Below are 27,914 nucleotides of genomic sequence, written 5' to 3'. Positions count from 1 at the left end.
GACTGCTCCCCAACCTCGGAGGCTCGCGTCCGTGGTTACCAGAATCCAGTCCTGAATGCCGAACCTGCGACCCTCAGGAAGGTGAGCACTCTGCAGCCACCACAGGAGAGATACCCTGGCCCTGGGGGACAGGGTGATCATCTGATGAATCTGTAGATGTGACCCGGACCACTTGTCCAGCAGGTCCCATTGGAAAGTCCTCACATGGAACCTGCCGAAGGGAATAGCCTCTTAAGACGCCACCATCTTTCCCAGGACTCGAGTGCAATGATGCACTGACACCCTTTTTGGCTTCAAAAGGTCCCTGACCAGAGTCATGAGTTCCTGGGCCTTTTCTATCGGAAGATAAACCCTTTTCTGGTCCGTATCCAGAATCATGCCTAAGAAAGGCAAACGAGTCGTAGGAACCAACTGTGACTTCGGGATATTGAGAATCCAGCCATGTTGTTGTAACACCTTCAGTGAAAGTGATACGCTGTTCAGCAACTGCTCTCGTGATCTCGCTTTTATCAGGAGATCATCCAAGTACGGGATAATTGTGACACCCTGCTTGCGCAGGAGCACCATCATTTCCGCCATTACCTTGGTGAAAATCCTCGGGCCGTGGAAAGCCCAAACGGCAACGTCTGAAATTGGTAATGACAATCCTGTACCGCAAATCTCAGGTATGCCTGATGAGGTGGATATATGGGTACATGAAGGTATGCATCCTTTATGTCCAGGGACACCATATAGTCCCCCCCTTCCAGGCTGGCGATGACCGCTCTGAGCGATTCCATCTTGAACTTGAACCCTTTTAAGTATAGGTTTAAGGATTTAAAATTTAAAATGGATCTGACCGAACCGTCCGGTTTCGGGACTACAAACAGGGTTGAGTAATACGGGTCTGGGACTCCAGGTCGACAACAAAAAGGTTGACACACCTTAGGTCGACGCCAATTGGTCGACACACCTTAGGTCGACATGACCAAAAGGTCGACAGGAACAAGGTCGACATGGAAAAAGGTCGGCATGAGTTTTTTTATGTTTTTTTGGTGTCGTTTTCTTCGTAGAGTGACCGGGAACCCCAATTAGTGCACCGCGTCCCCTCGCATGGCTCGCTTCGCTCGCCATGCTTCGGGCATGGTGCTTTCGCTTCGCTCGGCACAGATTACCGTTCCAATCGTAGTCCACATGGATCGTTAAGTATGAAAAAGTTCCAAAAAAGAAAAAAAATTGTGAAAAACTCATGTCGACATTTTCCATGTCGACGTTGTTCCTGTCGACCTTTTGTCCACGTCGACCTTTGTCCATGTCGACCTAAGGTGTGTCGACCAATTGGTGTCGAACTAAGGTGTGTCGACCGTTTTGTTGTCGACCTCGAGTCCGGATACCGAGTAATACCCCATCCCTTGTTGAAGCAGGGGAACTTTGACCACCACTTGTTGAAGACACAATTTTTGAATTGCATTAAAAACTATCTCCCTCTCTGGGGGAGAAGCTGGTAGGGCCGATTTGAAAAACCGGTAAGGAGGCACCTCTTCGAATTCCAGCTTGTAACCCTGGGAAACAATTTCTATTGCCCAGGGATCCACCTGTGAGTGAACCCAGATGTGGCTGAAAAGTCGAAGACGTGCCCCCACTGGGGCGGACTCCCTCAGCGGAGCCCCAGCTTCATTCGGTGGATTTTGTAGAGGCCGGGGAGGACTTCTGCTCCTGGGAACTAGCTGTGGTTGGCAGCTTTTTCCCCCTGCCCTTACCTCTGGCAAGAAAGGACGATACCCGTACTCTCTTGTTTTTATGCGACTGAAAGGACTGCATCTGATAATGTGGCGCTTTCTTAGGCTGTGAGGAAACAAAAGGCAAAAAAGTTGATTTACCTGCCGTGGCTGTGGAAACTAGGTCCGAGAGACCTTCCCCAAACAATTCCTCACCCTTATAAGGTAAAACCTCTATATGCCTCTTCGAGTCGGCATCACCCGTCCATTGTCGGGTCCATAGGACTCATCTAGCAGAAATTGCCATAGCGTTGACTCTAGAACCCAGTAGGCCAATGTCTCTTTGAGCATCTCTCATATATAAGACAGCATCTTTAATATGACCCAGAGTCAATAAAATGGTATCCTTATCCAGGGTATCAATTTCCGCCGATAAGGTATCTGTCCATGCTGCTACAGCGCTACAAACCCAAGCAGACGCTATTGCCGGTCTGAGTAAGGTACCAGAATGTGTGTAAATGGACTTCAAGGTAGTCTCCTGCTTGCGATCAGCAGGATCCCTGAGGGTTGCTGTATATTGAGATGGCAGCGCTACCTTTTTGGATAAACGTGTCAACGCTTTGTCCACCCTTGGGGAGGATTCCCACCGTATCCTGTCCTTAGTTGGGAAAGGATACGCCATAGGAATCCTTTTGGGAATCTGCAGTTTCTTGTCTGGAGATTCCCAGGCCTTTTCAAATAACTCGTTCAGCTCATGAGATGGGGGAAAGGTTACCTCAGGTTTCTTTTCCTTATACATGCGCACCCTCGTGTCAGGGACAGAGGGGTCATCAGTGATATGCAAAACATCTTTTATTGCAATAATCATATATTGAATACTTTTAGCCAATTTTGGCTGTAAGTTTGCATCATCGTAGTCGACACTGGAGTCAGAATCCGTGTCGGTATTAGTGTCTACCATTTGGGATAGTGGGCGCTTTTGAGACCCAGAAGGTCCCTGTGACATAGTGGCAGGTAGGGCTTGACTCACTGTACACTCCCTGGACTCAGCTTTGTCTAACCTTTTGTGCAATAAATTCACATTAGCACTTAAAACATTCCACATATCCATCCAGTCAGGTATCGGTGTTGCCGACGGAGATACCATACTCATTTGCTCCACCTCCTCCCTAGGAGAGCCTTCTACCTCAGACATGCCGACACATGCGTACCGACACACCACACACTCAGGGAATTCTCTTATCTGAAGACCGTTCCCCCACAAGGCCCTTTGGAGAGACAAAGAGAGAGTATGCCAGCACACACCCAGCGCCAATGAACCAGGGAAAAACAAATATTTTTACCCAGATAGCGCTATTATTATTATTACACTGCGCCAAATTATGTGCCCCCCCCTTCTTCCAAACCCTCTGTCACCGTGTTCAGCAGGGGAGAGTCCGGGGAGCTTCCTCTCAGCGGCGTGCTGTGGAGAAAATGACGCTGGTGAGTGGTGAGGATCAAGCTCCGCCCCCTCAGCGGCGGGCTTCGGTCCCGCTTAAAATCTTTCAAAAACTGGCGGGGGATCTCTTATATATAGTGCAGAGCCTATATATATATATATATATATATATATATATATATATATTTTAGCCAGATCGGAGGTTTAAATTGCTGCCCAGGGCGCCCCCCCTGCGCCCTGCACCCTTACAGTGCCTGCCGTGTGTGTGTTGTGTGGGAGCAATGGCGCGCACCGTTACCGCTGTGCGTTACCTCAGTGGAGATCCGAAGTCTGCTGCCGCCTCTGATCTTCTATCTTCACATACTCACCCGGCTTCTATCTTCCGGCTCTGTGAGGAGGACGGCGGCGTGGCTCCGGGACGAACGGCGAGGGTGAGACCTGCGTTCCGACTCCCTCTGGAGCTAATGGTGTCCAGTAGCCTAAGAAGCAGAGCCTAGCATTTAAGTAGGTCTGCTTCTCTCTCCTCAGTCCCACGATGCAGGGAGCCTGTTGCCAGCAGTGCTCCCTGAAAATAAAAAAACTAACAAATACTTTCCTTCAGGAAACTCAGGAGAGCTCCCTGTAATACACCCAGTCTCCTCTGGGCACAAGATCTAACTGAGGTCTGGAGGAGGGGCATAGAGGGAGGAGCCAGTGCACGCCCATATCTAAAGTTCTTTTTAGTGCCCATGTCTCCTGCGGAGCCCGTCTATCCCCATGGTCCTTACAGGAGTCCCCAGCATCCTCTAGGACGTAAGAGAAATTAACCTTACCCCTTACCCTAACCCTTGCACAGAGGCGATGCTTTTGCGCCCGCTGAGTAGCTCCCTGTGAAATCACGCAGCCTCCGCGGCCCACCCCCGAAACGGTTTGGATACGTCTCTGTTGTCCGGACCGCGCCCAACCAACTGCGTTTTAACGCCGTTGGCACGCCCCCTCCCACCCTGCCTCTGCCTGTCAATCAGGCAGAGGCGATAGCAGCCCAGAAGTGCTGATAGCATCTCACTGGGCTCCCGGAGTGCGCTGCGATCGCCCCAAGTGCAGTCTGGAACCTAATCCCTAGAGGAGGAGGAGGAGGAGGAGGGGCCCACCGGGGGGAGGGTTCTCCTGTACCCCTGTGGCTCAGTCCAAGCCTGGCGTAAATACATGCCAGGCGCCCGCACTGGAAATAGGAGGTGGAGGTGCCCCCCAGGGGTTCCGGCTTACACATGTGCTGACGTCCCAATGACGTGCCAATGGTACAGATTCCTTATTGCAGCTAGTTGTGGTGATGAGGAATCTTTCTTTTCGGGTGCCGGCTGCAAATGATAATAAATAGAGTCCTGCAGCTTCTGCATTCTTCTGTTGTCCTTGCATCTGGTTTATACCCTCAGTGCTTATCATAGGCCAGCATAGGACACCCCCGGGTGTTTTGGGTAGGGGGGGATTACATTTCCCCCGGGTGTTTTGGGTAGGGGGCGCGCATTTACCCGTGTTTTTCCCTAGTGGAAACGGGTCCCCCGGATCAAGTGATCCGGGAATCCTACCCTGGTAGCTAGCCGGGTTGAACACGTGTTCAACCCGGCTAGCTGCAGAGGCGTAACTAGGGTTTTTGGAGCCCAGGGCAAGATGTAAAATGGTGCCCCCCCAAAAAAACAAAACAAAAAAACACAAAAAGAAGCATGTGCGCGCGCCGACAAATGGGCGTGGCCACACACCAGAAGGGGTGTGGCCACGCTCCAGAAGGGGTGTGGCCACTGAAAATGGCCCGCAGTGCCAGTTACATTGCCCCACAGTGCCAGATACAATGCCCCACAGTGCCAGATACATGCCCCACAGTGCCAGATACAATGCCCCACAGTGCCAGATACATGCCCCACAGTGCCGGATACAGTGCCGGATACATGCCACACAGTGCCTATTACAGTGCCCCACAGTGCCAGTTACATTGCCCCACAGTGCCAGATACAATGCCCCACAGTGCCAGATACATGCCCCACAGTGCCGGATACATGCCCCACAGTGCCAGTTACATTGCCCCACAGTGCCAGATACAATGCCCCACAGTGCCAGATACAATGCCCCACAGTGCCGGATACATGTCCCACAGTGCCGGATACATGCCCCACAGTGCTAGTTACATTGCCCCACAGTGCCAGATAGATGCCCCACAGTGCCAGGCCCCACTCAGTGCCAGTTACAAGCCGCATTTGGTGCCAGAAGATACATGCCCCACTGTGCGCGTGTTCCCCGCCCCCCGTTCACTCACCGGCCGCTTATGCGCCTCTCCTTCCCCTCACCGCTCCGTCCAGGTCTCCTGTCCCGTCTCCGGCGGCTGTGTCTGGCGCCGGTTCGCTAGCCAATCAGAGCTTGCGGACCGGCAGCCAATCAGGAGCGACACGGCTCCCGTTCACAGTGCATAGGGAGGGTGGCGCTGGGAGATCATGTGATCTCCCAGCGCCGCCCCTGCCGCGTCACTAGCGCGTCACCAACCCGGCAATTGCTGGGTTGGTGAGCGCTGTCTGCAGGGGGCTGTAGCACGGGTCGCAGCCGTGTCAGGCGACACGGCGCGACCCGTGCTACGCTAGTGGAAAAGGGGTATAGTTGCTCCCTCCTCCAGGAGGAGGCAGCGTTGTAGGTGCATGGGGGCGTGGCTGGCAGCAGGATGGGCGTTCCAGGGGCGTGGCCAACAGGGTAGTGGACAGTCTGGAGGGCGTGGCATCAGGATCGCATCATCGTGGCTCCGCTCCCCACTATGCAGTGCCGAGAAAAGAGGCACTGTATAGCGGGGGGCGGAGCTACGATGACGCGATTCAGCGCGAATCGCGTCATCAGACCCCCTCGGACCGCCCACTAGTTCTCTGCTGCGGGCGGCTGACGAGTGTCGTGGAGGGGCAGCATGGAAAGCGGTCCTTTCCGGGGGCCGGGAGGGCCACCCGATTTTCGGGAGCCTCCCGGCCATTCCGGGAGGGTAGGCAAGTATGCTTCATATGATTTGATGAGCCTAGTTGTAAGGGATATTTCCTGTTGCATGGATTCGATTCCCAATGGCATGTGGGTAAATCTGTCACCTCGTGTGTGTAAATCTCACACATCACCCATGCTGGAAACCATTATGGTCCTTCCCAACCCCATTAGAAATATATAATTCTGTAGGGCCCATTTATCAGTAATCTCATTTGCAGCGATATTAGCATCGACCGCACTGCAATATGCGATTATACCGCTGGAATGTATGACTGAACACACGCTGGGATCAGACCGTCACTGCAATGTGCTCATTCCTGAGCATGACTGGTCCGCTGACCACGCACGCACAGCGGCCATTCCTGGGGAGGGTTCCCGGTGATTTCCACAAATTGTAGCCCACGTTCTATAGCTGCTTTGCCATCTTCAGATGGCGTTAGCTGCAGGGGGCGGAGCTTGGTAAGTCTGACAGCAACCTATGCGCGCTGCAGCTGCTGCCGGAAATGAAGTGACCACGCTGCAGTCCCTCCATTATGCATTTGGGTAATACTTAATATTTACGGCTACCGCCCCATAGACGTGTGCTTTTGGGGAATATGCCACAAATATCTAATGATAAATAGGTCCCTATAGCATTTAGCAAAAGTGTTTATTTTCTATTTAAATAAAGTGGAAATTCTTATTATTACAGCAAAACATTATTTCTATAGTCTGTACATGCCACTGTATCTGTAGCCAGTTTGTATACATACATTTCATCTCTTGGGTGATTAATAATACATCCATGTACAAAGGAAACCTAATCAGTGATATATTTTCCTCAGGTTGCCTCCATCTTCTTACACGCCTCTGCCACCATTTTTTTGTGTGTGAGAAGGCATCTTTGTGGTCATCACTGTTACTCATATTCCCTGGACCATATACATCTGATGATGCTGAGTCGTACAAGCTGCTTGGCTCCAAAGACATAAAATCAAAGGCAATTTGCTCTCATACTACTCTTCAGTCAGGCATTGGCCTAATCGTCCTCGTACCTAAAATGGCATCTCTATTACCCATTACACTGCAATAGGCTGCATAGCAAGGTCTTGAACGCACAGCACCCAAATCTGTAATGTCTTAAGCACTGCTCAGAGGTGCACTGTTTTATTGGCAACTATGTATGTCTGGTTATAATAGATTAGTTGGAAGCCAGGTATCTGGGAGTGGGCATATTCTCTGAGATTAAATGCTCACATTTCGCTGTTTCTTCCATGCTCCATACGCTTATCATTGAGCCAGTAGACACTGCTGCCCCTAGTGTACAATTGTGGTCATTACTGCTTATCTAATATTTATTCTCATTCCAATATTTAGTTATTCCTCTCTTGTTCAACTTGGGAGTTATTATTATATAAGACTATGAAATTATATCCTAAACACACCGGACAAAATAATATGGAATGTGGAAAGACAAGTCTTTGTTATATGCGCCGGCGGCCACTGGAGGCTCAATGGCTCCTTTGTGTGCTGAAAGTGAAAGTGATACTGCAGAGAGCTGTTACAGGCTGCTGCTGCTGCTAATTAATTAAAAACACTGATGTGACTGTTTCACACTTGCTGCATATGGAGAGAGGGTGCTTGGGTACCGGAAGGTTTTTGGTGTTGCAGTTGCCATTTATAATGAGCTCTGATCGGGACACACACACACACACACACACACACACACACTATGTAAACTGCACCCCCCACCACATATATATATCCCCCTCACCAGATCCTCTCCAGGGGTGAGGGGGTGGACTTGGATGGGATGAGGGGGGCCCAAAGCATTTTGTCGCACCTGGGCCCACCGCTCGCTAGTTCCGCCACTGACCTACCGGTAAATCCTTTTCTCGTAGTCCATAGAGGATGCTAGGCGCCCGCCCAGCGCTTCGTTATCCTGCAGTAGCTATTTCTTTCACTACTGGTTTGTTCTTGGTTAAGTAATGTTGTTCAGCTGTTGCTGGGTTTTTCGAGCTGGTTAGCTTGGTTTGCCTTGTTTGTGTAAGCTGGTGTGAATCTCACCACTATCTGTGTAAATTCCTTCTCTCGAAGTTGTCCATCTCCTCGGGCACAGTTTCTAGACTGAGTCTGGTAGGAGGGGCATAGAGGGAGGAGCCAGCCCACACTATTAAACTCTTAAAGTACCCATGGCTCCCAAGGGACCCATCTATACCCCATGGTACTAATGTGGACCCCAGCATCCTCTAGGACGTAAAAGAAACAAAATATAAAACCAACATTTAAATATATATATATATATATATATATATATTTTTTTTTTACAAAAAAAAAAAGCAGCCCTTTTTTGCTTTTTCTTACATTTCCCCAGTGGCAGCTAGTGTTTGCAGGTGGGGGGGGAAGGGTGCTGCTGGGGCTGACCGATCAGCAGTGATCGGCCGCACGACAGGCACTGGGTTGGAAGGAACTAGGAAGCAGAGGTACTGGAGGTCCCTCTGAGAGTAGCAATTGCAGCGTCGCTTCCTGCTGCTGCACAGTGAGCTTTCCGACATCAGATGCCACCATGTCAGGGAAAGCCCAGCCTAGTGTGCTCGTATCAGATGCCACTATGCCAGGCAAGTGGCTCATTTAAGATTGCCGGCACATGTTTTGAGCAAGTTAAGGGAAAAGAAAGGTGTTTCACCACAGGTGATTGCAATCATAAATTAAGAAAAAAGTCCAGGAGCAGAGCACTCTGTCACTCCTGGAGAGGGTCATGTTGTGAGGTATGTATATACACTGCACACACAACCATATTCTGCCCCCCCCCCCCCCTCCCCACCATATACTACCCCCTATTTACAGGACACCATACCCTCCAACATGACCCGTTCCATTAGGTAAATTGCACTGTTCCTGGACTTCCTTGCCGGTGGCAGTTATACGGCTGGAGCTGCACCATAGTCCAAAATTCAAATAGAGGAGCCACACCAACTGCCAGTGAGTCCCGACCAGCGATGTTTGGGGCAGCAGTTGGTGTGTGACTTCCCTATTTGAATTTTGGACTGTGCTGCAGCCTCTCCTCTGTAACTGCCACTGACAAGGAAGTCCAGGAACAGAGCATTTTGTACCTAATGGAATGGGTCATGTTGGAGAGTATGGGACACCTCCCTCCTCCATATACTGCTCCCACCATATTTCCTGCATACTCTAGTCTGCACCCCTCCTCCATATACTATGCTGCAACCCCTGGTTACTTGCCATCCCGGGACTCGGCAACAGGTAGCAGCAGTAACCAGGAAACGGATGTAGGAACCACCAGACGGTCCCGCAGAGCTCAGAGCGGAGGCATCGGGGACACGTGTGGCCACTTACTGGCGGGGGAAAAGGTGAATAAGTCCGGCAGGAAGGGGTGAGACCCTGTGTAGGGTGAGCAGTGCGGTGCCCGGGAGGAGGAGGGTTCGGTGCTGGGGCTGCAGATGATATGGGTGAGGAGTAGGCAGAAAACCAGCTCAGCTGCTTTATGTATACTGCGTGCCGGTGGAGGGGCGGGGCCCTGTGATTGCCCCTTCCACACCTTGCACAGGCCATGCCCAGACCCCTCCGTCCAGCTGCTGGTGGCTACTGGTGTCCTCTACCCCCAGACTGGCCGGGAGCTGTGCAGCATCATTATAGCCTGCCCATTACAGATATACCTCATCTATATACAGTATATAAAAGGCTAACGCTACACACACACATACACACACACACACGCACACAGCAGCTCCTGATGTAAAAGGCCATACATCACCATTAGTCTCCTCTTGTAGGCACAACTTGTACTCTAATGGAACACAACACAACGAGGCACAGTATTGTGAGATATTTTATTGTGAGTTTCATGGATATCCTTACCACAGAGCACAGTAAGGGTCACTCGTGGACCATAATTCCTGATGGTCTGCCAAGTGCATCTACAATTGAAGGTCCTATTCACTGCCTGTGGAAACTCCCACCTAAACTCAGCCTGGACCTTCTTTGTGGATTTGGTGGACACTCTGGTTTAGAAATGAACCTTTGTGAGAATTTCTCTTAGAGACCTTTAAAAAAAATCACATGAAACGGCTTGATGCTGCAGCCAACATACCGCAATGTACAGTGATACTGAGTATCTGCGGGGTGCAGGAGATGACATACAGTTCTGGCGATATATTCAGGGGCCAAGCAAATCCGCATTACTTATATATAGGGAATGACGTTTGTCCAAAGTATCACAGAGTTATTCTATAGAATGTTTACTTTCACTTGTGGCTATAACATTTTCATCAAATTAAAGGTTAATTGATTATCACTCGTGCACTTTTTGATGGTTGGTGCACCGATGAGACCTCTCCCATATCCAAGGCTTTGGTGGCAATCACTGACCAGTGGTGGACAGCACGTAGATCTTCAGTGGCTGGCCATTTTTCCCCTTGTCGTGCCAGCAGACATCAAAAAATGGGTAGAGCCGGCCTGAAAACTTCTCATGGAAAGTGTAGAGGAGTTTCACATTGTCCTCATCACCAGAATCAAAGAAGGACACTACCCCGTCAGAGAAGCTCAGGTAGATTCCTATCTTCTCTGGACGCCCATCCACCCGGAGGAGCCGAGGCTCCTTCTGCTCTGCGTGGGCTTCATAGATCTTCCCTTCTTTGCAACCCAAGATCCAAAAGCCGTTGGAAGGGGTAGCATGGAGCTTGCCCTTCCGGTTGGCAGTTTCGGAGATGAGGCCCAAGGACCACCTTGGCTTGTCTTCAACCATCACCTCCCAGTAGTGTTCTCCATCTGTGAAGCTTTCTTTGCTGACTAAGCAGTTGCTCCTGTCAAACCTCGCTGGTTCGTCAGACACGGGCTGCTTTTGGTCAGAGCACTCCACAGATTTACCATCAGAGGAGATGACCAGGTTCTGCTGGGCTGTCTCAGGGTCAAAGGTGAGATTTTCCAGAGCTAGGGGAGGAATAAATAAGTGTGAATACAAATATAATTTCCAAACTAACCAACCACTGAAGGACGGTCACTTTGCAGTACATAACACAATGGCGTATTTAACTACTGAGTACTGGCAATGATTTGTTGGGAATGTAGACTGCACACTAGCGATAGAGATGGCAAATAGGAATCCTCTGTAATACACTGTTTGAAGGTCTTAGGTATTACTGATGTGGAACTACATGTTCCTGGTGATATCTGTATTGCGCACGCACAATCCTGTGGGAAAATGGCGACTGCGCTATCCTCCCAGGGATTAGCACAGTGCCGTCATGGGACTCCATAGAGATAAGTATACCAGATAGGCCCAGAAGCCTGTGTGCACCACACTCACGACACCCATTGTAGATTCAGTGCTGCCTTCCATCACTTACAACCAGCTCTTTTCATTGACACCTCCCCTCCAGCTATGCAAACGTCTGTTCCTTTCCTAAACACCACAAAGCCAATGTTCCTTGGTGGAAATCAAGGCACGTTCTACAAATTCAGTTGAATGCCAAAGGTGATCATGAACATGCACGTTCAGCTCTTTGCTAAGGACCTCCTGATTAGAGATGAGGGAAGACAGTACACCTTATGACGCCATAGGCTACAGAATTTGTGCACGTTCCCCGTAGCAACAGAGAAACAAGTGGAACTGGAACATTGTCTGGCTGGGACTTCGCACATCTGCCAAACACTCTTTTCCATCACCTTATTCCACAGGTCCTCATGAAATTCTGCAGTGATTTCACCCATCTACTGGGGGCACTCACCAAACCTTTGGCAAACTTATTTGAAACACTTTCTTTTTTTGATATTGGAGTTTAAATTTCAAATATTTTCTATTAAGCGCCCCCCACCTTGTTAAGTCTTGCGCCATAATGTGGGCTTCTGAGAAATTAAAAGGGGGATGGATATACTGGATATATTTTTACAAGCTCACTGTCTGCCCCATCTGTGTCATGCCTGTCTGTCTGCCCCTCCCATTTACAATGCAAGCTCTCACGAGCAGGGCCCTCTTTCCTCAGGTGCTTTGCTTTTCCTTATGTAGACTATATCCTACTCCATACTCCTTCAAAAGCACCTAATCCTTGGGTTCTGCCACCCTGCGGCTTATCTGAGTGATGCACTCGTCCTGCATTGTCTTGTACAGTAACATGGCAATCAATCAGCTGCTCTGTATACTTTTTTAGTTTGCAAATTATGTTACGTCAATGCTGATTGGTTGCCATGGGCAACTTCTCCACTGGCTCACTTCTCCACTTTTATCACTGCTTAGTACAAGCCCCCCTAAGTCACTATTTCCTTGTTTGCTCATGTATGTACTTTGGCCCTCATTCCGAGTTGTTCGCTCGGTATTTTTCATCGCATCGCAATGAAAATCCGCTTAGTACGCATGCGCAATGTTCGCACTGCGACTGCGCCAAGTAACTTTGCTATGTAGAAAGTATTTTTACTCACGGCTTTTTCATCGCTCCGGCGAACGTAATGTGATTGACAGGAAATGGGTGTTACTGGGCGGAAACACAGCGTTTTATGGGCGTGTGGCTGAAAACGCTACCGTTTCCGGAAAAAACGCAGGAGTGGCTGGAGAAACGGTGGGAGTGCCTGGGCGAACGCTGGGTGTGTTTGTGACGTCAACCAGGAACGACAAGCACTGAACTGATCGCACAGGCAGAGTAAGTCTGGAGCTACTCTGAAACTGCTAAGTAGTTAGTAATCGCAATATTGCGAATACATCGGTCGCAATTTTAAGAAGCTAAGATTCACTCCCAGTAGGCGGCGGCTTAGCGTGTGTAACTCTGCTAAATTCGCCTTGCGACCGATCAACTCAGAATGAGGGCCCTTGTTAGGCGCTGCGGAACCCTTGTGGCACCATATAAATAAAGGATTCTAATAATGCTGCAAAAGTGACAGCATCTCAGTATACTTGAAGAAGGCTGTAATTAGACAGTTGAACAGCTGGAGGGCTCCGAGTGCCATCTACTGGCCATACCTGGAAACGCAGTGGCTGCACTTAGAAGAGATTTTTTTACAATTTATGCCCCCAAACCTCTCCTACTTCTCACCCGGCATCAATGCTCGGAACATCTTCCTCCACACCTGGAATTTGAAGTCATCAGAGATAATGGGGAGCTGGATATCCAGACGCCCTGGAAGTGGGGACTCTGACAGAATCTTGTTTAGCCTGTTTGCAAGATAGTGCAGATGGCATAAGTCACATGCATAATAATAATAATAATAATAATAATAAATGAATTATTTTAATCAGAGGCAGGCACTCCCAGCGTGCATAGTTACAGAGACACATAAATATACAGTAGGTGATAGGTTGGTACTCACCTGGCTGTTACCACACAGAATTTCTGAAATGGAAAATAAAAATGGACACGTTTACAATGATGGATTCAGAGTTCTATGTGTAAGCAGCAGAATTACTTTAGGCAGGAGGTCAGGGCCCAGACCACATCCATCACCGTGTCATAATTACTGCAACAGGCTAGGTCACTGTATCACAGACATTATACTAGTTTTGGAGGAACATCTACAGGTCCTCAGAGATAGGCTGCATCTAGGAAACTTGGTAACCCACAGAATATCAGATTACAGCGCGTGTTGGCTACAGAAGCCCTCTGAATAATGTCTCCGCTTAAGAAAAAAAATAAGAATTTACTTACCGATAATTCTATTTCTCGTAGTCCGTAGTGGATGCTGGGGACTCCGTAAGGACCATGGGGATTAGCGGCTCCGCAGGAGACTGGGCACAAGTAAAAGCTTTAGGACTAGGTGGTGTGCACTGGCTCCTCCCCCTATGACCCTCCTCCAAGCCTCAGTTAGGATACTGTGCCCGGACGAGCGTACACAATAAGGAAGGATTTTGAATCCCGGGTAAGACTCATACCAGCCACACCAATCACACTGTACAACCTGTGATCTGAACCCAGTTAACAGCATGATAACAGAGGAGCCTCTGCAAAGATGGCTCTCAACAATAAAACCCCGATTTTTGTAACAATAACTATGTACAAGTATTGCAGACAATCCGCACTTGGGATGGGCGCCCAGCATCCACTACGGACTACGAGAAATAGAATTATCGGTAAGTACATTCTTATTTTCTCTGACGTCCTAAGTGGATGCTGGGACTCCGTAAGGACCATGGGGATTATACCAAAGCTCCCAAACGGGCGGGAGAGTGCGGATGACTCTGCAGCACTGAATGAGAGAACTCCAGGTCCTCCTCAGCCAGGGTATCAAATTTGTAGAATTTTGCAAACGTGTTTGCCCCTGACCAAGTAGCTGCTCGGCAAAGTTGTAAAGCCGAGACCCCTCGGGCAGCCGCCCAAGATGAGCCCACCTTCCTTGTGGAGTGGGCATTTACAGATTTTGGCTGTGGCAGGCCTGCCACAGAATGTGCAAGCTGTATTGTACTACAAATCCAACGAGCAATCGTCTGCTTAGAAGCAGGTGCACCCAGCTTGTTGGGTGCATACAGTATAAACAGCGAGTCAGACTTTCTGACTCCAGCCGTCCTTGAAATATATATTTTTAGGGCTCTGACAAAGTCTAGCAACTTGGAATCCTCCAAGTCCCTAGTAGCCGCAGGCACCACAATAGGTTGGTTCAGGTGAAACGCTGACACCACCTTAGGGAGAAACTGGGGACGGGTCCGCAGTTCTGCCCTGTCCGAATGGAAAATCAGATATGGGCTTTTGTAAGATAAAGCCGCCAATTCTGACACTCGCCTGGCCGAGGCCAGTGCCAGCAGCATGGACACTTTCCATGTGAGATATTTCAAATCCACAGATTTGAGCGGTTCAAACCAATGTGATTTGAGGAATCCCAGAACTACATTGAGATCCCACGGTGCCACTGGAGGCACAAATGGGGGCTGTATATGCAGTACTCCCTTTACAAACGTCTGGACTTCAGGAACTGAAGCCAATTCTTTCTGGAAGAAAATCGACAGGGCCGAAATTTGAACCTTAATGGACCCCAATTTGAGGCCCATAGACACTCCTGTTTGCAGGAAATGCAGGAATCGACCCAGTTGAAATTCCTCCGTCGGGGCCCTCCTGGCCTCACACCACGCAACATATTCCTGCCAAATACGGTGATAATGTTGTGCGGTCACCTCCTTCCTGGCTTTGATCAGGGTAGGGATGACTTCCTCCGGAATGCCTTTTTCCTTCAGGATCCGGCGTTCAACCGCCATGCCGTCAAACGCAGCCGCGGTAAGTCTTGGAACAGACAGGGTCCTTGCTGGAGCAGGTCCCTTCTTAGCGGCAGAGGCCACGGATCCTCTGTAAGCATCTCTTGAAGTTCCGGGTACCAAGTCCTTTTTGGCCAATCCGGAACCACGAGTATAGTTCTAACTCCTCTCGTCTTATAATTCTCAGTGCCTTGGGTATGAGAGGAAGAGGAGGGAACACGTACACTGACTGGAACACCCAAGGTGTTACCAGAGCGTCCACAGCTATTGCCTGAGGGTCCCTTGACCTGGCGCAATACCTGTCCAGTTTCTTGTTGAGGCGGGACGCCATCATGTCCACCTTTGGTTTTTCCCAATTGTTCACAATCATGTGGAAGACTTCTGGGTGAAGTCCCCACTCTCCCGGGTGGAGGTCGTGCCTGCTGAGGAAGTCTGCTTCCCAGTTGTCCACACCCGGAATGAACACTGCTGACAGTGCTATCACATGATTTTCCGCCCAGCGAAGAATCCTTGCAGCTTCTGCCATTGCCCTCCTGCTTCTTGTGCCGCCCTGTCTGTTTACGTGGGCGACTGCCGTGATGTTGTCCGAGTGGATCAGCACCGGCTGACCTTGAAGCAGAGGTCTTGCTAGGCTTAGAGCATTGTAAATTGCCCTTAGCTCCAGTATATTTATGTGAAGTGAAGTCTCCAGGCTTGACCACACGCCCTGGAAATTTCTTCCCTGTGTGACTGCTCCCCAGCCTCTCAGGCTGGCATCCGTGGTCACCAGGACCCAGTCCTGAATGCCGAATCTGCGGCCCTCTAGTAGATGAGCACTCTGCAACCACCACAGAAGAGACACCCTTGTCCTTGGAGACAGGGTTATCCGCTGATGCATCTGAAGATGCGATCCGGACCATTTGTCCAGCAGATCCCACTGAAAAGTTCTTGCGTGAAATCTGACGAATGGAATCGCTTCGTAAGAAGCCACCATTTTTCCCAGGACCCTTGTGCAATGATGCACTGACACTTTTCCTGGTTTTAGGAGGTTCCTGACTAGCTCGGATAACTCCCTGGCTTTCTCCTCCGGGAGAAACACCTTTTTCTGGACTGTGTCCAGAATCATCCCTAGCAACAGTAGACGTGTCGTCGGAATCAGCTGCGATTTTGGAATATTTAGAATCCAACCGTGCTGTTGTAGCACCACTTGAGATAGTGCTACTCCGACCTCCAACTGTTCTCTGGACCTTGCCCTTATCAGGAGATCGTCCAAGTAAGGGATAATTAAGACGCCTTTTCTTCGAAGAAGAATCATCATTTCGGCCATTACCTTGGTAAATACCCGGGGTGCCGTGGACAATCCAAACGGCAGCGTCTGAAACTGATAATGACAGTTCTGTACCACGAACCTGAGGTACCCTTGGTGAGAAGGGCAAATTGGGACATGGAGGTAAGCATCCTTGATGTCCAGAGACACCATATAGTCCCCTTCTTCCAGGTTCGCTATCACTGCTCTGAGTGACTCCATCTTGAATTTGAACCTTTGTATGTAAGTGTTCAAGGACTTCAGATTTAGAATAGGTCTCACCGAGCCGTCCGGCTTCGGTACCACAAATAGTGTGGAATAATACCCCTTTCCCTGTTGTAGGAGGGGTACTTTGATTATCACCTGCTGGGAATACAGCTTGTGAATGGCTTCCAATACCGCCTCCCTGTCGGAGGGAGACGTTGGTAAAGCAGACTTCAGGAACCTGCGAGGGGGAGACGTCTCGAATTCCAATCTGTACCCCTGAGATACTACCTGTAGGATCCAGGGGTCCACTTGCGAGTGAGCCCACTGCGCGCTGAAACTCTTGAGACGACCCCCCACCGTATTCTGGCTCTGTAAGGGGGCCGGCGGCGCCGCTCCGGGACCCATCCATGGCTGGGCCTGTGATCGATCCCTCTGGAGCTAATGTCCAGTAGCCAAGAAGCCCAATCCACTCTGCACGCAGGTGAGTTCGCTTCTTCTCCCCCTCCCACGATGCAGTGAGCCTGTTGCCAGCAGGACTCACTGAAAATAAAAAAAACCTAAGTTTAAACTTTTACACTAAGCAGCTCAGGAGAGCTACCTAGATTGCACCCTTCTCGGCCGGGCACGAAAATCTAACTGAGGCTTGGAGGAGGGTCATAGGGGGAGGAGCCAGTGCACACCACCTAGTCCTAAAGCTTTTACTTGTGCCCAGTCTCCTGCGGAGCCGCTAATCTCCATGGTCCTTACGGAGTCCCCAGCATCCACTTAGGACGTTAGAGAAAAACGAAATAATACTTTTGGAAAATATGATAGGAACACAAAATTAATTTGGATGCCACGTTGGTCAGAGCCACAGGGACCCATGACTGCACCTCTGTTTTCTCAGCATTCGTTTGGCTCCACGTCCCAAGTAATTAAGATTTCACTGTCTATATTAGTTACTTAAACTTGGCCCAAAATGTATGTATTAATGAGTACTCCTTTAAGAGGTAGAAGCATCGCTTTCCAGTAATGCAACGGTTTCTTAAACCTTTTCATATATACCTGGATTTGTCAGTATTCACCATACTGGATATAGTTTCTCCGGGCAAAGATAACAGCTAAGTTCTCCTAATCCACTTACCCTGAGGAATTCAGTTTGTTCCTGGCCTTCTACATCCTTGAGTACTCCCTCCATCTGGTGGAGCTGCTCCACATAATGGGCCAAGCTCTTCCTCTCACCCAGCAGGGCGGAGGTAGCATTTTGCTCAGCTTTGTCGGCTTCTCGGCCCAGTGACGTTTCCATGATGTTGAGATAAGTGTGCATGATGTTTATCTGATCCTTCACACTCTTTTTAAAGCGGGTAACCGTGTCCTGCAATATAAAGACGTGTTCTGTACAAGGAGAATGGATGGACTTTGCTGGTAGAGATGTAGGAGATGTGTGAGTGGTGAAAGTGATAATGAACGTGTGGAGGACTTATAGATAACGTTCTTCGCTCTATGAAATGGTCAGGGGATCACTTCATGGGGAAAGTCAGGATGTTGGGTTAACTGAACCCCTTGGAAAATAATGAAGTAGGTTATGTAGGCTGGTGGATAAGACAAATGACTGGGACATGGGAAGATATAAGGATATATGACCTGTTAGATGAATGAAATGGACTGGAAGGATGGTGAGATAGTGGTATAATTTGGTTGGTGAAGGAGACAATGATTGGGAGGAAGGAGGTACACTGGCTGGGATTAACGGGTATATTCAATTCCTGTCGGAAACTGCCGTCTGTCGGAAAGTCGTCAGTTTCCGACTGTTTTAGGTCGGAAGGGGTTCCAACCTATTCAATGCCGGCTCTTTTTTTCCGACAAGTCGGGAATTCCTGACTTGTCGGAAAACACGTGGATTGTCAGAATCCACGTATCTTGTCGAAAGCGCGGCCAAACTCGACAAATTTTAGCCCCGTTTCCAACAATGTCAATCCGACTTTTCAAAAAGTCGGGCTGCCATTGTCGGAACAGCCAAAACCTGTCGAGTTTGGCCAAGGTATTGAATACTGACCTGTCTCCGAAGATTGAATATACCCCTACAGGGAGATATTGGCATATTTTGGTTGATGGAGGAGACAATAACTGGGAGGATGGGGAGATATTGGTATATTTTGGTTAGTTGGAGGAGACAATAACTGGGAGGATGGGGAGATATTGGTATATTTTGGTTAGTTGGAGGAAACAATAACTGGGACGATGGGGAGAAATTGGTATATTTTGGTTAGTTGGAGGAGACAATGACTGGGTGGATGGGGAGATATTGGTACATTTTGGTTGGCAGAGGAGACAATGACTGGGAGGATCGGGAGATAGTAGTATATTTTGGTTAGTTGGAGGAGACAATGACTGGGAGGATGGGGAGATATTGGTATATTTTGGTTAGTTGGAGGAGACAATGACTGGGAGGATGGGGAGATATTGGTATATTTTGGTTGGCGGAGGAGACAATGACTGGGAGGAAGAGGAGATATTTGTATATTTTGGTTAGTGAAGGAGACAATGACTGGGAGGATGGGGAGATATTGGTATATTTTGATTGGCGGAGGAGACAATGACTGGGAGGAAGAGGAGAGAATGGTATATTTTGGTTAGTGAAGGAGACAATGACTGGGAGGATGGGGAGATATTGGTACATTTTGTTTAGGTGGAGGAGACAATGACTGGAAGGATGGTGAGATAGTGGTATATTTTGGTTGGTGGAGGAGACAATGACTGGGAGGATGGTGAGATATTGGTATATTTTGGTTGGTGGAGGAGACAATGACTGGGAGGAAGAGGAGAGATTGGTATATTTTGGTTAGTTGGAGGAGACAATGACTGGGAGGATGGTGAGATATTGGTACATTTTGTTTAGGTGGAGGAGACAATGACTGGGAGGATGGTGAGATATTGGTATATTTTGGTTGGTGGAGGAGACAATGAGTGGGTGGATGGGGAGATATAGGTACATTTTGGTTGGCAGAGGAGACAATGACTGGGAGGAAGAGGAGATATTGGTATATTTTGGTTAGTGAAGGAGACAATGACTGGGAGGATGGGGAGATATTGGTATATTTTGGTTGGCGGAGGAGACAATGACTGGGAGGAAGAGGAGAGAATGGTATATTTTGGTTAGTGAAGGAGACAATGACTGGGAGGATGGGGAGATATTGGTATATTTTGGTTAGTGAAGGAGACAATGACTAGGAGGATGGGGAGATATTGGTAGATTTTGTTTAGGTGGAGGAGACAATGACTGGGAGGATGGTGAGATATTGGTATATTTTGGTTGGTGGAGGAGACAATGACTGGGAGGATGGTGAGATATTGGTATATTTTGGTTGGTGGAGGAGACAATGACTGGGAGGAAGAGGAAGAGGAGAGATTGGTATATTTTGGTTAGTGAAGGAGAGAATGACTGGGAGGATGGGGAGATAGTGGTATATTATGGTTAGTTGGAGGAGACAATGACTGGGAGGATGGTGAGATATTGGTACATTTTGTTTAGGTGGAGGAGACAATGACTGGGAGGATGGTGAGATATTGGTATATTTTGGTTGGCATAGGAGACAATGACTGGGAGGATGGGGAGATATTGGTATATTTTGGTTGGTGGAGGGGACAATGACTGGGTGGATGGGGAGATATAGGTACATTTTGATTGGCAGAGGAGACAATGACTGGGAGGATGGGGAGATATTGGTATATTTTGGTTGGTGGAGGAGACAATGACTGGGAGGATGGGGAGATATTGGTATATTTTGGTTGGTGAAGGAGACAATGACTGGGAGGATGGGGAGATATTGGTACATTTTGTTTAGGTGGAGGAGACAATGACTGGGAGAATGGGGAGATATTGGTACATTTTGTTTAGGTGGAGGAGACAATGACTGGGAGGATGGTGAGATATTGGTATATTTTGGTTGGTGGAGGAGACAATGACTGGGAGGATGGGGAGACATTGGTACATTTTGGTTGGTGAAGGAGGCAGTGAATGGGAAATGGATTATCTTGACACTGACCTGAACTTCAGACACCTGTCTATCCAGAAGAGCAATCGTTTTCTCCTTCCGTAGGCGGGCTTCCTTGAGGAGGACCTGCTGCTGTGGAAGTTGCCTCTGCAAGAGATTTATAAGTATGTTAACGTTAGTGCTACAAGAAGGTGATACAAATATATTATTTATTAAAAACTATGCAGAATTTGGCAAACTTTGTAAGTGTAAAAAGATTAAAATAGTTGCAAGTAATTTATTCAGCCTTGTCATGATATCTATAAGAGAAAGTCGTGCAGTGTTAGCACTTGGTTTGCAGCAGATTTTTACAGCTCTCTATGACTGCTACATTTTAGTGGTTTGTGTCATCTTCATGAAAACATTGATTTGTGCACCTGCTATATATTTATAAATGTACCCCAATGGCCTGCGGCCTCCTAGCTAACAAGGTCATGATCACTGTAAGTATATTGGAGCATGTTATATGTTACTGCACAGCAAGATTTACACTAAAAATAGCATTGGCTTTGTGCAAGAGATGCCATCATTGTTTAATTCACCCAACCTTGTAGTGGGTTCAGTATGATCTATCGACGGACACAATACCAACGGTCATAATTCCGACAGCCATTAGCCTAGTCAAAATACCGACACGGTCAACATACTGACATTCATTATGCCGACATGTTCAAAATACTGACATAGTCAGAATACTGACATTTGAAATGCTGACATGTCAAAATACCGACGTGAGTTTTTCAAGTTTTTGTTTCAGTGTTGACATAGGTAGACATGGACACCGTCTAAGTGTACTGCATCCCCTTGCATGCTTTGGGAACGGTGCCTCGCTGCCCTCGGCACACTATTATATTCCACCTCCAGGTCCACTGGGATGGTAAAGTATGAACATGTCTGTTTATTGACAAAAAAATCCTTTAAAAAAGCATGTTGGCATTTTGACATGTCGGCATTTAAAATGACGGTATTCTGACTATGTCTGCATTTTTAACATGTCGGCATAATGAATGTCGGTATTTTGTCCGTGTCGGTGTTTTGACTGTTTGTCAATAGGTGTCGGTATTTTGACCGTGTCGTCATTGTGTCTGTCAGTAAATCAGCTACTACTCCTTGTAGCCTATAAACTGTCAACCATTACTTTCAGCACAAAGCTCCAGTATTTGTTTAGATGCGTGGTGAGTACTGCACAGTCCTTACCAAGGAAACAGCCCTTGCTATAGCGGCCACTGTAAGGTACAGCTAGATATTATATTTTAGATTTTTTTAATTAAAACATAGTTGTCTTGTTTTGATGGTAGTACTATTTAAAAAAACATAAATTAATCAAACATATCTGGGCATGTAACAGCAATAGTGAAGTGAGCAGGAAGTGTGGGAGCAGAGTACATTGTATCAGGGTCATGTTGGGGGTCAGTAATACTGAGTAGAATAATATACAGTTGTGCTTCTGATGGTCACTTGATCATTGCTCGCCCTGCTGGAGTGAGAGCTCCTGGTTACAAGAAGACACGGATTAGCTGCCAGTAGTAAAAAAAAGTAGCAGCTGTTTGTTTTCGCTCAGACAGAACAAACAGGTGCTGTGAAAATGAAAGTGTGTTTGTAGTGTCCCCAAGGTCCAAGGTCTGTCAGATCTGCAGCAAGAAAGACTGGTACAGAATCATAATAGGTATGGGGTCAGGAGGGCAAACCTGGCAGCCCATGCTCTCGGCCTGGTGGGGACCTCTATATGATATGATACAGCCGAGGAAGCAAAGGCCTTCAAGACCTGGCCAAAAGCTTATTAGTAGATTTTCCCTACTTAATCAGTAGAAATATACTATCACTGTACGCTGTGTAGTGATTGGTTGAGGAGTGTCTGCAGGAATATCCCGTCCATGCAGAGGTGGGGACAAAAGAAGGGAGGTCAAGGACGGACATGTCTCTAGAGAATCTCTAGGTGGACTTCAGACTGTAGCTCAGGGTTATTATTACCATCCTCTATTTATATGGCGCCACATGGGATCTGCAGCGCCCAATTACAGAGTAAACAAATAAGCAAAACATGAAGACAGAGGCTTACAGTTCAATACAATATCGGACAAGTACAGGGTATATAAATATGGTGGCATCGGTAAACAGCACTGAAATAAGTATCAGGGCAGCAGAAAACCAAGGCCTTCAAAGGGAGTATTGAAAAGAAGATAGGTTAAGTAAGAGACGTAAAAGAACATATGAGGGAAGAAGGCCCTGCTAGTGAAAGCTTATACTGTGTATATATACATATATATATATATATATATATATATATATACTAATGATATTGGTCTTGCACAACAGTAAATTATTTACATTATTTAATTAATGTTTTTGAGGTTTTGTTTTTGGGATTTTTTTTTTATGTACTACACCAGAGGGCGCTATATCTCATTTTTTAAAGATATATTTTATTATGTTTGTTTAGCTGAATCTATATTATTATTATTACCAGTTATTTATATAGCACGCACATATTCCACAGCACTGTACAGAGAATACTTGCCCATTCACGTCAGTCCCTACCCCAGTGGAGCTTACAATCTATATTCCCTATCACATGTACACATACACACTAGGGTTAATTTTTGTTGGGAGCCAATTAACCTACCAGTATATTTTTGGATTGTGGGAGGAAACCGGAGTACCCGGAGGAAACCCACGCAAGTACGGGGAGAATATACAAACTCCACACAGTTAGGGCCATGGTGGGAATTGAACCCATGACCTCAGTGCTGTGAGGCAGTAATGCTAACCATTACACCATCCGTACTGCCCATATTCCTAAACAAAAAATACATTTGAATTTAAAAATGTTATTTAACCAGCACATAGCAAGCAGTACACCGTTTCTGGTCACAGAGCTGCGCAGTGCCGCCGGTCATTAAAAGGTTAAACTATAAACATATATATCACCTGTATGTCCTATAGTAACTGAGATTTCCTCCTACAGAAGGTCCCCAGACCCGCGGACCACTGCTCTATTCCACCGTCCTATCAGTGTCTTGACAGGTATATATGTTGTATTCTGCAGAACATCTCATACTTACGTAAATCGCCATTTTTATTATAGAGCACAGTTGTATCAATGATTAGTAATGAATGTTATGAAGTGAGGAGTGTTGTAGAGTGGACTGTCCAGCTGTCGTGATGTTGGGCTATGGAGTGTGACTATATACTGTATGTTGTGGACTTGTGGTGTGTATTGCACAACTGTGGTGACATTGGCTTATGGGGTGTGAATATATATGTTGTGGATGAAATATCCAGCTGTGTTGGGCTATGGGGTGTGAATATAAATGATGTTGGGTGAATTATCCAGTTGTGGTGACATTGGGTTATGGGGGTGTGAATACATATGCTGTGATGACATTGGGTTAGGGGGGTGTGAATAAATATGTTGTGGAGTAAATTGCCCAGTTGTGATGTTGATGGGTTATGTGGGTGTTAATATATATGTTGTGGGGTGAATTGCCCAGCTGTGGTGACATTGGGTTATGGGGTGTGAATATATATGGTGTGGGGTAAATTGTCCAGTTGTGATGGCATTGGGTTATGAGGGGTGTGAAGATATGTGTTGGGGTGGTCTCTGCTTTACCTCCATTTAGCCATGGGCCTTGTTGGCTATGATGGCGTTGGGATATTGGGGGTGTGAATATATATGTGTTGTAGTGGTCTGTTCATTACCTTCATTTTGCCATGGGCATCAGCGGCTGTGATGATGTTGTGACCCTTGTGTTTCCCCAAGGAGGCACACACCCCACAGATCAGCTCCTTGTCCTGCTCACAGAAGACACTCAGTGGATCCAGATGTTCCAGACAGTGGCCTTTTGGGACTTGTTTGAAGCTTTCGACAAGATGTTCCAGCTGGCGATTAATGTGAAGGGTCTCAGGACGGGATGGGGCCTGGCAGGTGGGGCAGAGAGTGGACCCATTTTGATCCTGACCCTTGGGGGCTCCAACCAAGCAGCTTTGGCAGAAGGTGTGTCCGCATTCTGGTGTGACTGGTGATCGGAACAGCTCCAGACAGAGCTGGCAGGTGAGGTCATTCTGCATGCCCTGCATAAGCTGGGGGTTTGCCATGCTGGGGGCAGGAAGGAGGACAAAAGAGTTAGAAGGCAACAACCAGTAAAAGTCAGAGAGTAATTCCGTAATCTGCCCTTCCCCCCACAACCAGCTGCTGCCATGACAGTGAATGTGGTTAATTCTCTGGCACTTTATGTCTTAAAGAGCCCTTCATCTAAAGAACAATGGGACCTCCAAAGTGGTGCAGCATGGACACTTCATGCTGGCTGCCATGCTTGCCTTGCTCCCCACAGTGGCGGACTGTATGAGAATGAGTGGGGTCGCATACAGATGCTCACACCTCCCCGCACACCAGGGTAGGGGCACAGGGGGCCATACACTATGGGAAGCCTGCAGACCAAACAGGATCTACTGTAACCCGGGAGCATTGCTTCCTGGAGGAACGTTACTCATCTGGGCACATTGACATTCACTCTAGTAATGTTCTTCTTAAAACAGTTTTTTCAATAGCGGCTGTGGCCTGTAAAATACAGTATTCCTCCATCTGTATCCAGATGGCTCTGCTGAGCATCGTCCCAGCACCACAGAGCCCTGGAAAACATTGCTTGCTGTACAGGACAAGAATTTGGGAGGGACTCATTCTATAAATAGACTATCAGGAGAAGGCCCTGGCATGCCATGCAGGCTTATGTTACAGGATAGGCCTGATACACACATGAGTACCGAGGAGGGGAGGAGGAGGTGGGGGGGGGGGGGGTTATTAAGAGGGGAGAACTTGTGGAACAGAAGTATGTGAAGAGGGCAGAGAGCAAGGTAGTAGTTGGGAATGTGTTCTTCTAGGAGGTTGATGGAACCGATTGATATAGTAAAATTACTCTGTCCAGGGCCCCTGAGACTCTTGGCCTGCACACGTGATAGTAAATATAGCTACAGTAGATCATGCAGACTCCTAATTCTCATACCCACTGTACCCACCTTCTGAGGGCAAAGTTATCAACAGTATCAGGTGATTATGGTATAGAACAGGAGACAGCATCCTCCATTCATTAACCGTGATGACATATACTAGGCACCCTAACAGTCCAGGTTTTTAAGGTATCCATGGTTGAGCACAGGTGACATAATTAGGACCTCATAAATTTTGATTTAACCATTTGTGCTAAGGGAAATATTGAATAACAGACGTAGACAAAGATCAGTAAAGTACTATTGACTAGAAGCAAGGCTATACAACTGCTGAGGAGACAGCTGGGTGTGTGCTCATCTGCTTCTGTGGCTGCCAGATACTCAGGTTCTCCACAGAGTTCATGCCATCACCTATTAGCTATAGAATATATGGCCCACCCTATGAAGAACCTGGACAGAGTCAGGCATGGAGAAAGTTAGACATGAGGACAGGGTACACTGCATGCAATGAAGGTCAAAGAGGTTAGTGCTGGACCTGTTACCTGCAAGCAGTCTGAAGGTCTCTGTAGAATGGTGAAAGGAAGGGTGGACTCTAGAGGAGGGATGCAGGAGACACCATGAATTAATGGAGATACCTCACATGAATGGAATCAAGAGACAAACACTGACTAGGCCAAAGGTGGATACTGACTGGACGTGAGACACGTACACTGGCCAGGGGAAATGGACACTGATCTTGGGAAACAGACACTGACCAGGGGAAACGGACAGTGACCAGGGAAAATGGACACTGACCAGGGGAAAAAGACACTTACCAGGGGAAAAAGATACTTACCAGGAGAGATGGGCACTGACCAGTGGAAACAGATACACTGATCAATATTGACATAGACACTGACCAGGAGAGAGACAGACACTGGTCAGAAGAGAAACAGACACTGGTCATGAGAAAGACAGTCAATGGTCAGGAGAGAGACAGACACTGGACAGGGGAGTGAGGCACTGGTCAGGAGAGAGATGGACACTGGTCAGGAGAGAGATGGACACTGATCAGGAGAGATGGACACTGGTCAGGGGAGAGATGGACACTGATCAGGGGAGAGATGGACACTGATCAGGAGAGATGGACACTGGTCAGGGGAGAGATGGACACTGGTCAGGAGAGAGATGGCCACTGGTCAGGGGAGAGACAGACACTGGTCAGAGGAGAGACGGACACTGGTCAGGGGAGAGATGGACACTGGTCAGGAGAGAGATGGACACTGGTCAGGAGAGAGATGGACACTGATCAGGAGAGATGGACACTGGTCAGGGGAGAGATGGACACTGGTCAGGGGAGAGATGGACACTGATCAGGAGAGATGGACACTGGTCAGGGGAGAGATGGACACTGGTCAAGAGAGATGGACACTGGTCAGGGGAGAGATGGACACTGGTCAGGGGAGAGATGGACACTGGTCAGGGGAGAGAGAGAGACACTGGTCAGGGGAGAGATGGACACTGGTCAGGAAAGAGACAGACACTGGTCAGGGGAGATGCAGAGGTCATGAGAGAGATAGACAGTGACCATGAGAAAAATAGGCACTGGTCATGATAGAGAGAGATAGACACTGGTCAGGGGAAAGACGCTTGTCAGCAGATAGATGGATACTGGTCAGAAGATGGATGGATAGTGACCAGGAGAGAAAAACAATAAATGTGACAGTTGAGCAATGTCCTGAGACAGACACTGACCTGGAGAGATGGACACACAGGCCAGCATAGAGAAGACACAGATGTGGAGAGATGGACACCCAAGGCAGCATAGAGAAGACACAGACCAGCACAAATACAGACACTGACCTGGAGAGAGCAGACACTGACCCGGAGAGGTGCACAGCCTGTTCTGAGTGCCCAGCGAGATGTATCCCAGCCCCCTCCACCCACATCCAGCTATTTCTGACTCAGTTATCTGTCCTGGAACAGCTGAGAGTTATACAGAGGCAGCTGTAACATCATACAGTACCAGGGCAGACACATGCACTGTGCATCCACACGTCTGACCAGCTGCCTGTGATCACAGCCTGAAGATCACCAGCACTGCTCACTGCTCTGTACGGTATGCCCATTTCTATATTAAGCATGCAACATATTCCATAGTGCAGTACCACGTCTCTACCGGGCCTTTATACTTACTCTA

The 27,914-nt window shown here is 48.0% G+C and overlaps 1 protein-coding gene across 4 annotated transcripts; it reads right to left on the bottom strand.

Moving 5' to 3' along the window:
- Window positions 1–9,936: 9,936 nt before the first annotated feature.
- On the bottom strand, window positions 9,937–27,680 carry TRIM72 (tripartite motif containing 72). 4 transcript variants are annotated; one of them, XM_063935225.1, is made up of 8 exons: window positions 27,578–27,658; window positions 26,278–26,327; window positions 24,491–24,887; window positions 20,804–20,899; window positions 17,902–18,132; window positions 13,417–13,439; window positions 13,143–13,261; window positions 9,937–11,049 (listed from the first exon to the last, which is right to left on the bottom strand). In XM_063935225.1, the coding sequence occupies exons 3-8, from the start codon at window positions 24,884–24,886 to the stop codon at window positions 10,481–10,483; spliced, it is 1,434 nt and encodes a 477-aa protein (XP_063791295.1). In that variant the 5' UTR covers window position 24,887; window positions 26,278–26,327; window positions 27,578–27,658; the 3' UTR covers window positions 9,937–10,480. The 4 variants fall into 4 exon arrangements, with proteins under 4 accessions (XP_063791295.1, XP_063791297.1, XP_063791296.1 ...); XM_063935227.1 differs by having other exon boundaries at window positions 27,599–27,623; XM_063935226.1 differs by lacking the exon at window positions 27,578–27,658 and adding an exon at window positions 27,470–27,558.
- Between the last annotated feature and the right edge of the window lie 234 nt (window positions 27,681–27,914).

Source organism: Pseudophryne corroboree, chromosome 7, assembly GCF_028390025.1.
Source record: "Pseudophryne corroboree isolate aPseCor3 chromosome 7, aPseCor3.hap2, whole genome shotgun sequence".
Classification (NCBI taxonomy): domain Eukaryota; kingdom Metazoa; phylum Chordata; class Amphibia; order Anura; family Myobatrachidae; genus Pseudophryne; species Pseudophryne corroboree.
Note: the sequence above shows the minus strand (reverse complement) of the source record. Positions and strands in the feature narration are given on the sequence as shown.